Genomic DNA, 11,729 nt, shown 5'->3' with positions numbered 1-11,729 from the left:
CACCGCGCTGCCCCGCCCCGCCCGGCCGCACGCAGCGACGCCCGCCGGTCTCCAAGGTTACCTCAGGCGGGATCTCGCGAGACTTCCCCCCCTCCCTTTCCGCCGCGGGCGGCACTCTCGCGAGAGCGGCGGGCGGGGCCGCGCAGGCGCAGCGCGGGCCCTGGAGGTCGTTGGAGTCACCGGAGCCGCCACCGCTCGCCGTGCCCGCCATGCTGTCCCGCCTCAGCACCGCCACCGCCCTGCGCCGCGGCATCGCCACCTCCGCGCAGGTACGGCCCGTGCACGCACACCGCCCCCCGCAGTGCGGCCCCGCGCTTCCTCCTCCGCTCTGGAGCCCGAGGGGGAAGCGCGGGAGGAGCCCCGGTGCTGCTCGGTGAGGAGGCTGTGCAGCACGGGCGCTGCCCAGTGAAGGGGTGCAGCGCGGGGATGCAGGCGGGTTGTTCTCCGTTCTGAGCCTGCAGGGCCGGAATTGGGCGTAGTTCCTCCTGCGGGGCTCGGGTGGAACGCAGGCCCTCGATGGGGGTGCGGGGTTGGGAAGCAGCCCCGGTGCTCCTCGGCTGTGGAGCCCTGGGTCTGCTCGGTGAGGGCTGCGGGGCTTGGGTGGAGCCCGGACCCCTCCTCGGGCTTGGGATAGAGCCCAGACCCATCCTCGGAGCGGGGCTGCGGGGCTCGGGTGAAGCCCGGACCCCACCTTGGGCTTAGGGTAAAGTCCAGAACCCTCCTCGGAGCGGGGCTGAGGGGCTCGGGTGGAGCCCGGAGCCCACCTCGGGCTCGGTGGAGCCCAGAATCCTCCTCGGAGCGGGGCTGCGGGGCTCGGGGTGGAGCCCGGAGCCCACCTCGGAGCGGGGCTCGGATGGAGCCCGGACCTCTCCCCTCTCCTGAGGGGCTCGGTGGAGCTCAGATCCTCCTCGGGCTCGGGGTACCCTCCTTGGAGCCGGTCTGCGGGAAGAAGCTCAGGGCCTCAATGAGGGGATTGTGGAGCCCGGTAGCTCCGCAGAGAGGGGCTGCAGGGCTCGGGTGTAGCCCAGAACACCTCGGAGAGGGGCCGGGAGCTGTGCCGGTGCCTCAGGCACGCAGGGCAGCGGGCTCGGGGGTCTCTGTGCTGGCTGTGTCCGGTGACAGCGCCGTGGCCCTGCCAGGCTGTGAGTGTGACAGTGCTGTGTGAACTCACTCTGATGGTGTGCAGAGCGTGATGGGTTTGCTGCTTCCTCCCTCCAGTGCAAAAATGCCCCTGTGTTAAGGAGGTGTTATGAGCTAAAGCTGGTGGTTGGTTTAGCAGTAATCCTTCATGTGCCAAAATCCACTGTGCTGGCTCCAGAGCACTCTGCTGTGGCTGCACAGATAGAAACCGACCTCTGTCCAGTGTCAGTACACCTGGAGGGATGTAAAACACTGATTATTGCACCTGTAAGTATGTGTTATATAGGAGAGCCTTGTCTAAGTCTTTTCATGGAAACTGTATTGATTAGCAGTGAGATTTTGACCCCACAGTATTAGCTGTCACAAATGGGGCTCAGCAGTGACTCATGCCAGACTTTGCTTCCTCTTCAAGAGTTTCATGCAAAATTATCTTTGTTACAATAGCAAGAAAACTGGGTTGAGGTTAATCTGGGATAGATTATTTCCTGCATAGCACAGTAATTAAGCTGTTCATGAAGGGACTTGGAAATATTATGGCTTTTATCTGGAAAGATTGTGATAAAGAATGGCTTTATCAGCAGTAATTGCTTTTACATCTCCACAGGAGTTTTCCATCACTTTGGCAGTGTTACACTTTAAGGTTGTTCTGGCCCCTGGAAGAAGCTTTCCTCTTGTGGAGCAACACTTTGCAAACAGGCAAATTTTTGAGAGAAATTACACCTGAGTGAGGATAAAATTGGTCCACAGGGCAACCAAGCAGAGTTGATTTTACTTGGTTCTCAGCCATGTGATCCAAGCTGGAAATTGTAGTCACTTAATATTCCCAGTCCTCAATCTGCAGGTGCTATTTTGGATTTATATCAGGTCTAAACATGTTCTTCACATATGTGCAGTGCATATACGTGAAGAACATGTTTAGACCTGATATAAATCCAAAATACTACTGCATTTCTTGTACTCCATTAGATGTATTGATTTGCCAAATGGAAAGCATATTTTTTTTTTATTGGCAACATAAACTAGAAAAACTACAAAGCAGATTTGCCCTAAATCAGGCCTGGCCCCATGGTGGCAGGTGTTAGTGTCAGGCAGGCATTTCTTTTAAAGGAAGAGAGATCCCTTGGGTTCCTTTAACCTAGCCTTGCTTCCCTTTTGAGCTCAGATCACAGGTAACCATCTCCTTTAACCCTTTTTTGGTTCCTTTAACCTAGCCTCACTTCCCTTTTGAGCTCAGATCACAGGTAACCATCTCCTCCAACTTGTCCTACCAATAAACCTCAGGCAGGCTGCTGCGAGGGTCATTTCCTGCAGGCTTAAACCATCATATTTGCACAGTGCTTGGTAAAAAAATGAGAAGCAGAACTAAAAGTAAAGAAAGAGTGGTGAAATCCCCAAGGTCACTGCTGGGGGAAGGTGGGCGAGTGCCAGAGCTGCTCTACACCGTGTTTGCCGTGTGTTTTGCACAGAACCATGCCAAGGTGGCCGTGCTGGGGGCCTCGGGGGGCATCGGGCAGCCGCTGTCGCTGCTGCTCAAGAACAGCCCCCTGGTGAGCAAGCTGAGCCTCTACGACATCGCTCACACGCCGGGCGTGGCCGCCGACCTGAGCCACATCGAGACCAAAGCCAGCGTCAAAGGTACCCTGGGGATGGCCTCACTTCCAAAGGGATCCTCCCACAGGGGTGGCTCCGAACCTCGGTGCTCATTGCTTGGGAGGGGAGATCCTCACCCACTGATCCTGAAGCCCAGGATCAATTTAAGTAGCTTTTTCCTCAAGCAGTGAATGATTAATTAAGGTTTAGCTGATTAGGTTGATGTGTGTGGAGATAAATATGGGCTGTGATTGAGGGGAAATTTGTGATATCTGGCAGGAAACATTCAGTGAAATTATCTCAGAGTGTTGAATTTAAAAGTTTGACTAGAAATAGGTGTAACACTCCCTGGGTGGATTCCATGTGCTTCTTTTCTCTTAGATTCTGATGAAATCAAAACTTAATCTGCTCATCTTTCTTTTATCTGAAGATCACCAAAAGGTGACATTTTACATGAATGTGCCAGTCTGCAGTTCTCTGGGGGCACTGACTCTAGTGCCAAGGCTTTTGGAGAGTAATTACACTCCACACCGAGAGTTTGGAAACAGGTGAATGTGAGATTCTCACCACTCTCACTCTGTAAGTTTTGAAACAAGGATAAAAATAAAACATCAAATGGGATCCATCCTTAGTTGTGTTTCTTTGCTTTTCAGCATCAAGTCTAAATTGAAGGTTAAATTTTAAAAAAAGACTTGGATGCCTCTGGGCATGATTTTATACTTCAAAGTGTCAACTGTTTAACAACTGTCAGAAACATAATGCCTGAATGTCTTCCATTTCAGGCTACATGGGACCTGAGCAGTTGCCAGAATGTCTGAAGGGCTGTGATGTTGTTGTTATTCCAGCAGGAGTCCCAAGAAAACCAGGTAGGTTCTGTTTGTTGTGGATCTCTGCAGTTCTGCTGCTCAGAGCTGTGTCTGTTGGGGTGTCAGGGGTCTGTCCATGCTCCTGCCCCAGAGCTCCTGGTGGTACCAGGCAGCTCCTTCAGCCTCTCTGACTCTCTCCCTTCTGAAATGGGCTAAACTGATTTCTGGAGTTCCTCCTTGGGCCTGAGCTGCAAAGGCTTTTCATGAAAGTGATCCTAAATCTCCCTTAGTGTTCTTTGTCCCAGAGCAAAGCTCAAGGAAAAAAAAATCGGTTCTTTGTTTCATTTCTCAGCAAAAGAGAAATAATCCATTTTGTTTTGTGTCAATTTTACAGCAACTTCTTGGAGCATCTCTGAATAAATTCCTAGAATAAGCCTTCCTAGAATGTTTCTGACCTCCTCCATTTCTGTTTTCCAGTATCCTATTAGGAGCATAGCAAAATTCTAGACTTTAGAAAGAGCTTAGCTCTTTCTAAATCTTCATTTTTCATGGTTAAAGTAGTCCTGCAATAGCAGTGGGGGGTGGCACTTACCCAAACCAGCATTATTTGCACACAGCAGTTGTCATTTAAACTGTAGTGGTGGAAGTGGCTTTCAAGAGGAAGGAGAGTTCATCTTGGGAGCAGTTGTGCTGCTCTGAGCACCTCTGGTGTGGGTTGTGTGCTCACAGTGCACTCAGGCAGCCTCAGTGGGGTGGGTTCTGTTGGGCTGGTTCCTCCTGGGAAGGGCTCATCTCTTTATTAGTGAGAGGAGTTACCTGTGGAGCCAATCCCTTACTGCAACTGCAGAATTTGTTCTTCATCTGTGAAACCAGAAGCTGATGTGTGTCTGTGCAGAGCAGAGTTTGATTTTGGATTTTGATTGCATTTCCTGCCTGTGATGGTGACTGTGGCTAACCTGGAATCCTGCCCTGGCTGTGTTTTAGGTATGACCCGTGACGACCTGTTCAACACCAATGCCAGCATTGTTGCCTCTTTGACAACTGCCTGTGCAAAGCACTGTCCAGAAGCCATGATCTGTATCATTTCTAACCCAGTAAGTGTTTTCTGGAGACCTTGGAATGTAGAGGAGAAACCTCACCAAATTCCAGATACTAGAGTATACCAAATATTAGAGTAATCCAAATTCCTGCTAATTTTGACCAGTATGTTTAAAGTCTGCAGTGTATTTGCAGAAAAGCCTGGTTCTACTAACCCATTTTTCTTGGCTGTATTTAATTCAGAGAAAACTTGGATGTAAAAGTGCTTAATATCCCCAAGTCTGTGTGACTGGTTATAATGGAAGCTGCTGTATTAGCTGGGATAAAAGCCTTAGCTCACTAAGGGAGGAGCCTTTGTAATGGGAATGAACAAATTTATTGTCTTAATGGTTATTTAAAATTAATGATTTTTATTCCAGCCTGACTGTAAATTGCTCTTCAATTTAGGCATTAAAGTAATTGGCTACAGTTGATTCCAAATTGGAAGTATAGTTCAGGTTGTTAATTGGCTTGTTAAGTTCATGCATTGGCTTCTTTATTAAACTGCTTTTAATCAGTGCTTTCCTCTTCTTGCTTGTAGGTAAATTCAACCATCCCAATAACTTCAGAGGTCTTCAAGAAGCACGGTGTGTACAACCCCAACAAAATCTTTGGTGTTACAACACTGGACATCGTCAGAGCGAATACTTTTGTGGCTGAACTCAAGGCAGGTCATGGTTAATGTGCAGGGGGAGGGACACTGCCTGCTTTGATCATCAGATCTATCAAGTGCTTCCAGAATCACTGCAGAGAGCCAAAGGAGCTCAGATTTCTGTGCAGCTAGAGGCGAAGGCAATGATTCCCTGTCTCCCTTATTTAGAGGAGCCTCAAGATAAGGTTTCTTGCAAAATGTGGTTGGAGAGACTTTGACCTTTCCTTTTCACAGCTGAGCCCTGCAAGTGAGCTGAGTGTTGGCCTTAATTTCCTTGGCATTCCCAGCCCTGCCATGCAACCAGAGGAGAGGCTTGAGCTGTGGTGTGTGTTTGCAAGTCAAACTCTGTGCTGTGTGTCACAGGATACTCTGCAAAGTGTCAGGAGCTGTGACAGGTTACTGCTCTTAATAGCCCAGCTGGTGTTTATGTTGTGCTGCTCTTTACCCAGCCCTGCAGTAATAATATCCTGTAACTGTATGAAGTGATCAGAGCCACCCAGAGTTCTGCTCTGTGGATGTGGCTTTGTCCCTAGAGTGCAGCTGCTCTGGAACTCCTGCCCTGTGTGTCCTGATATCCAGGACAGGGAGTGAAGTCACTTGTTTTTCTTGCCTGTGTGCTTCAGAAGCTGGAAAGTTTTGTGTTTCCTTCAGGGCTTGGATCCAGCTCGAGTAGCTGTGCCAGTTATTGGTGGCCATGCTGGGAAGACCATCATCCCTCTGATCTCTCAGGTGAGTCAGGGTGACAGCTGTGTGTGGCAGCACACTCAGCAGCATGTTAGGGTTGATATAAAGTGCCTTTGTGATGGCAGGAAAAGTGCTGGGATAGAGCACAGAGAGTTTTCCTGCTCTCATGGCTGCTTTCCTTCTGGAATGGGGTGCAGGATGAAGTAGAAGGCAGCAGCCTAAATCTGAACCCATCTGGGAAGTATAAACAGTTCCAGCTTTCCTCTAAAGGAGTTTGGGATAAGAGCTGAGGGGTAGTGTGGGTGTTTAGGTGTCCTGGCACTGTTTGTGACAGATATCTCATGACAGGAGAAAAATTGGATTGATTTTGCTGTGGTGGAGTGGAAACCCCGCTTGAAGCTCCAGCATTGAAAGCACAGCTCAGGCTGTGCAGGGAGCCTGTTCCAGCCATGACTGCTAGTCTGGCCCTTCAGCCAGGCTGAAATGCAGTTCTGAAGCAGGTGCAGTCTCATGGGGAGATGCTGGCATGTGGCCAAGGAGCAGTCTGTAACAAAGGGAGGAAAGCTGTGCTCTAAGTGGGGAATAAAGTATCCTTTAGAGAAGGATTTTCTTGGGAATAGGAGCAAGGGCTGAATGCTGAGAGTGCTTTAGTTAAGCAGTCCATTGGGACAGACACAACTGTGCTTAAGCTGCTGGTGGAGCTGTAGCTGAAGGTTCAGTGAATTCCCAAATACTGCTGGGAAACTGGATCTTCCATAGGCTCGACTTCCATAATGCCACGGTGACCCAGATATTTACAGGATGACTTTCTGAAATTCCTAAAGCTTGGAGGGTGTCTGTAATGCACAGGGCTACACAGTGTGAGGAGCCATGGCAAGGCCTGGTTTGGCTGTGAAGCTGTGGTTTGTCCCTGAGGAAGCTGGGCATGGCTGGGTTCCTGTTCCAGGCCATGCAGTAACCCCAGCTGTGACTTTTACATTTGCTCAGTGTCACACAAGCTGGGGAAACCCATTTTACCCAGTTGAGAATTATTGATAACAACAGCAGTGGTACAAAAATATTGTGTGTTTATGCTGAATCTGGAGGGGTTCTGGTATTTGTAGTAACTTCTTTTTTTCCCACCCAGTGCACACCAAAAGTGGAGTTTCCTCAGGATCAGCTGGAGAAGCTTACAGCAAGAATTCAAGAAGCTGGGACTGAAGTTGTCCAAGCTAAAGCAGGAGCAGGTGGGTTCTTGAGTAAAGCTCCCAGGTAATTCTTGTTGACTGTTTGTAGGGCTGCAGTCCTCTGCAGTTTAATCTTATTTACAGGTTAGGAACTGCTGGTTGTCATTCTCACTGCTCTGCTCTGTCAGCTGCTGCCTGGGCTGTGCTACAGCTCAGTATGTAACACTAAATATGAACTGATCCCACATCACCTATGGCTTTAAAAGAATTTTCTCTGTCAAATTAAGCTGTTTGTTTTATAAATCTGGTCAGTTAGATACATGTAGCTGGCCAAAAGCTTCTTTATCTGACTGGCCATGAACTTGAAGTCAGTGACACTTTATTACTGACAGCACACTGGTATGGAAACCTTTGATGCTAAAGGAAGTATCAGATTTCAATGTGCTCTGTTCTGAAAGTGGTGTCACCCTTGCAGGATCTGCCACCTTGTCCATGGCCTATGCTGGTGCTCGATTTGCATTCTCCCTGCTGGAGGCCATGAGTGGAAAGCAGGGGGTTGTTGAATGTGCCTTTGTTCGGTCAGATGTGACAGAGGTCCCCTACTTCTCTACACCTCTGCAGCTTGGGGTATGTACTTCACATCACAAGCCTTATGAGCAGCAGTAAAACCTCATGTGGGTTTTACTCAGGGGTTTCAGTTTAGCTCATGCCTGCTATTGCTGAGTGTGCCTTTAAGGGTTGGCAGTGTTTGGGTGTGGTACTTAGGCACACAGCTCAGCTTGACAAGGATGCTGCTGCTTTTATCTGCTCTTAGAGTGCAGGTCACTGAGTAACCAGAGGTTCAGACTTGGCTTAAGAGGTCACATTTGCCTCAAGGCAGGCCTGTTTACTCTGGGCTTTCATATGATTAACCAGAGTCAGCAATCCTGTCTCCTCAGCTTGATCTGCTACAAGCAAATCCTCACAAACTGAGGCACATGGGGAGCTGCAGCATGGATTAGGATTAATAGCTTGCTTTCAGGACCTCTGCTGAACTCTGAAAGCAGTGTTCCTTTTGTCACCCCCACTCTGGGGGAGTGGAAAACAGTGATGCTGCAGCCCTGTCATGGCTGCTGGGATGCAAAGGGCATGTTTGCTGGTGAGGGGGTGGAAGCAGAGGGATATTAAGAGGGAATATAGACATCTTGAAAACCTGGGAGTGCCACTCTGGGGCAGTTTGAGATGGCAAGCAAAGGACACACACCAGAGCAGATCCTCTTGCCACATGGTGGGTGTGGGGTTAGGAAGGTTTAGTTGGTGTCAGTCTCCTCTTGAAGGAGCTGCTGGGTTGGCTTCTGGTTTCACACATGTGAATGAGAAGTTGGTGAGGGCTCTAGAAGTTGCCACAGATAGTAAGAGGCTTCTTTCCAAGAAGCACAAGGTTGGCAGACTAGAGATGACACAGGTGCCAGGCTGGGTCTCTCTCTCAGCTGGATAATACTTAGTCAGAACTGTTAAGCTACTCTTTAGGTCATTCAATGAATGGTTAATCCTTAAATCCTCTTTCCCTCAGAAAAAAGGAATTGAGAAGAACCTAGGCCTTGGCAAGCTCTCCCCCTTTGAAGAGAAGATGGTTGCTGCAGCCATGTCTGAGCTGAAGGGCTCTATTAAGAAAGGAGAGGAATTTGCAAAGAACTTCAAGTGAAGACTTGACAACGGAGAGGAATTAACTTCCTTAATTTATTAAGGCATCATGTCACTTATCGACTTCTGATTCAAAGCTCATGCTTTGGTTGAAGTCTGTCTGTATTAGCTTGATGCTTGTTGCCAGTGCAGTCTAATCATCAATAAAACAGCCTCATTTTTTCAGTGTACCATGTGGAGTTGTCCTGATGTGCTTGTCCTTTGGAAGGTGGAGGGTGTAGGTCTCTGAGAGGGGATTGGTTTCAGCAGGGATGAAATAGCCTTGGAAAGGGGATGAACTGATTATTCCCAACTCTGCTGCTGCCTGGGTTTGGGCTCCTTGTTCAGCACAGCCACTGGGAACCATATCAGGATGGGTATAGGGATAACTGAGTGAAATTATGCAAAATTTGTTTTTTCAGGAGGTGGCATTACTTCTATTACCTCATGTTACCTTAATCTCTTATGTAATTTGATTTTAAAGGAGTTAGTGAACGAGCACAGCGTTTGAAACGTCAGTCCTGCACTAAGACAATAATTAAACTGCTGAGAGCGACTTCTTTCTAGTTAGGAACAAAAGCCTTGATTTAGCATCTCCATAAATTTCTCTTACATTCATCCTCTTGTGAATATAAAAATAAATGTCTGCAAGAAGATGGTGATGACGAGTTCTGTTGCTGACTTCTTTGAAGGTAAGCTTTAATGAAGGAAGTTATTAATTCACTCTTCCTCCGTGCTCTGCGCTGCTTACGCTGGTGCTTTGAATTGCTCTCATCCGTGTAGGTTGAATTCTAAGTTGAACAGACTTTATTTTGATGAGTGAAGGAAAAGCCAAAGCCCAGCACCTCTGGAGGAACTGAGGTGAGCTCAAACTGTTGGTTTGAGCCAGAGAGCATGGGGTAGTTGCTTAGAAGATACCTAAAAGTCATAGATACTCTTTGGTCACTGCCTTTTATCTTCCTCCCACATTTATTTTTTTCTCTTAACCAGGTTTTATTTTTTTGATTTTAATTAGTTCATCATTCTCAACCACATCACACAGTTGTGACCGTTGTAGATGCATGGAGAATAAAGTGCCTGGTTCTTCTGCCCCATGGAAGATGTGGGCAAGGAGGACAGCAAGCACAGTCCTTGTCACTCCTCTGCAGAAATCCAGCGTGTTAAAAGCTTGGTTTCTTTACAGGAATAGTAATGAAATAGAAGCGTTGGCAGTCGTTACTCAGCAGGCTTGGAACAAAGTAATTATTAGGTGGTATTAATAGAATTAAAGATGGTGTTGGAGGGGGGCAGGGGAGGATGTGGGACTGGAGGACACTGAGGAGGAGTGACAGGCCAGACCTGGTAAATGTGGCAGAGGCTGTTCCAAACAAGAAATGGAAAGCATGTGGCAGACTGTTCTAACTTGTCAGCAATTTCAAACCTGAAACAGGCAGCACAGACTGTTAAAACCAGTGTGTGTGCACCTGCAGAGGTGTGTGTCCAGTCTGGGTGCCCAGGTGGTCCAGGGGCACTGCTCCATGAGGCTGCAGGACAGGGACACACCTTTGTTCCAGTCCTGCTATTTTTAATATAGCAGATAGAGCACATTTCTGAGCACTGGAGACTTTTCAGAGCTTGAGGTTCATTGTGTGGCTTAGGTTATTCAATCTTTTTTTGTGTCAGCAGTCCAAACACAGCAGAGTCTGGGGGAATTGCAGGGACAAGCAGAAAGCTTTGCCTATACCAGGAGGGACTCAAGGACAGCATGGGCAAGTGGAGCTGAGGTGGAAGAGGATTATGTCTCAGCACCTGCTGACTTTTAGGTTCCCCAAGGTCTCCTTCAATTCTCCTGAATGTTAACAAAGTCCCTGCACTGTTTGGATTTTGGGGTTGTTTCTTCTTCTCCCCAATCCCATGCTGCATTTTGGAGTTGCAGCTGTTCCCTGTGCTGGAAATCTGCTCCCTTTTGGGAAAGGACAAGAGACAGCCTTCTGTGGCTTTCTGCAGTGAAGTCAGAGGCCAGAAGGACACTGGCTAAAGGTGAGAAATGTGCCAGTGCTCCCTGTGCTGTCCCTGTGGCTGAGCAGTGCTGTGGTGGGTAACAATCCCTCTGAGGACTGGAGATGGTTTGTAGAGGTGTGGGTCATCCCACCCTTCTCTCTGAGCAGATTCCCTGGAGGAGGAAGAGATCTGGGGCATAATCCTCCCTGGGAGGGGTGGGAATCAGCTGTGTGTACCCAGATAAGCCAACCCTCTGTTCTGGCAGTTCTTTCCTGGTGCTGTGGCTCTGACATGAGACCTTCATCCCCTCTCCTCCAAGCTCTGCAGCAGGGCTGCCCTGCTGAGTCACAGCACTCCTTCCAGGCTGGCAGCGTTTGTGTTAACCTCCTGTGGAGAGGGGTGACCAGGTCTGGAGGAGGTGAAAAGCCTGCCCTGTGCCCATCTCTTGGGTTTCATCCTTTTCACTGAGCAGACTTTTGCCTTATGGTCTCTGAGCACCTCTTCCCCTGCAGCATCATTTCTGCACATGGAGCTGCCACCTCCTTGGGCAGCCCAGCCCCGCATCGGAGCACAGATGTCAAGATACAGAGGAGAGTGTATCATACATGTGTGGAGAGTCATAAATAAAGATTCTCCAGATGGCCATATGTCAGGTCACTGGAGCCCACCTGCTGCTCCTGTGCTGCTGCAGCAGGGTGTTAAATGCAGGAAAGGATGGAACAAGGAGAAAAGCAAATGCTGAGTGGTGTAACTCATCCTGATCATCACTGTCCTGGGGGGCTGGGGTGGGATGACCGCAGGAGCAGGCTGGTTATTCCTGGGAACTCTGTTTTCCCTTCCTGGCTCTGTGCAAGGCCTGGTGCTTTGGTGTGGGGGTACAGAGCACCCACCCAAACCCCAGCTCACCATGGAGGCTCTGGGTGCTGCCAGCAGCCACTTTCGTTGGGGTAAGCCTGGTACAGCTGCAGCAGG

General features: G+C 48.9%; 1 protein-coding gene across 1 annotated transcript; it reads left to right on the top strand.

The window, feature by feature from the left end:
• The first annotated feature begins 191 nt into the window (after nucleotides 1–191).
• Nucleotides 192–8,968, top strand: MDH2 (malate dehydrogenase 2). Its single transcript, XM_054287252.1, has 9 exons — nucleotides 192–269; nucleotides 2,607–2,775; nucleotides 3,513–3,596; nucleotides 4,521–4,630; nucleotides 5,155–5,280; nucleotides 5,917–5,994; nucleotides 7,076–7,175; nucleotides 7,591–7,742; nucleotides 8,668–8,968. Exons 1-9 carry the CDS (start codon nucleotides 210–212, stop codon nucleotides 8,797–8,799), a joined length of 1,011 nt encoding a protein of 336 aa, XP_054143227.1. The 5' UTR covers nucleotides 192–209; the 3' UTR covers nucleotides 8,800–8,968.
• Nucleotides 8,969–11,729: the final 2,761 nt, after the last annotated feature.

Source organism: Melozone crissalis, unplaced genomic scaffold (assembly GCF_028551555.1).
Source record: "Melozone crissalis strain CALT ecotype California unplaced genomic scaffold, PUWL_Pcris_2 ptg000057l_1, whole genome shotgun sequence".
NCBI lineage: Eukaryota > Metazoa > Chordata > Aves > Passeriformes > Passerellidae > Melozone > Melozone crissalis.
This window is presented reverse-complemented; position numbering and strand designations above follow the sequence as displayed.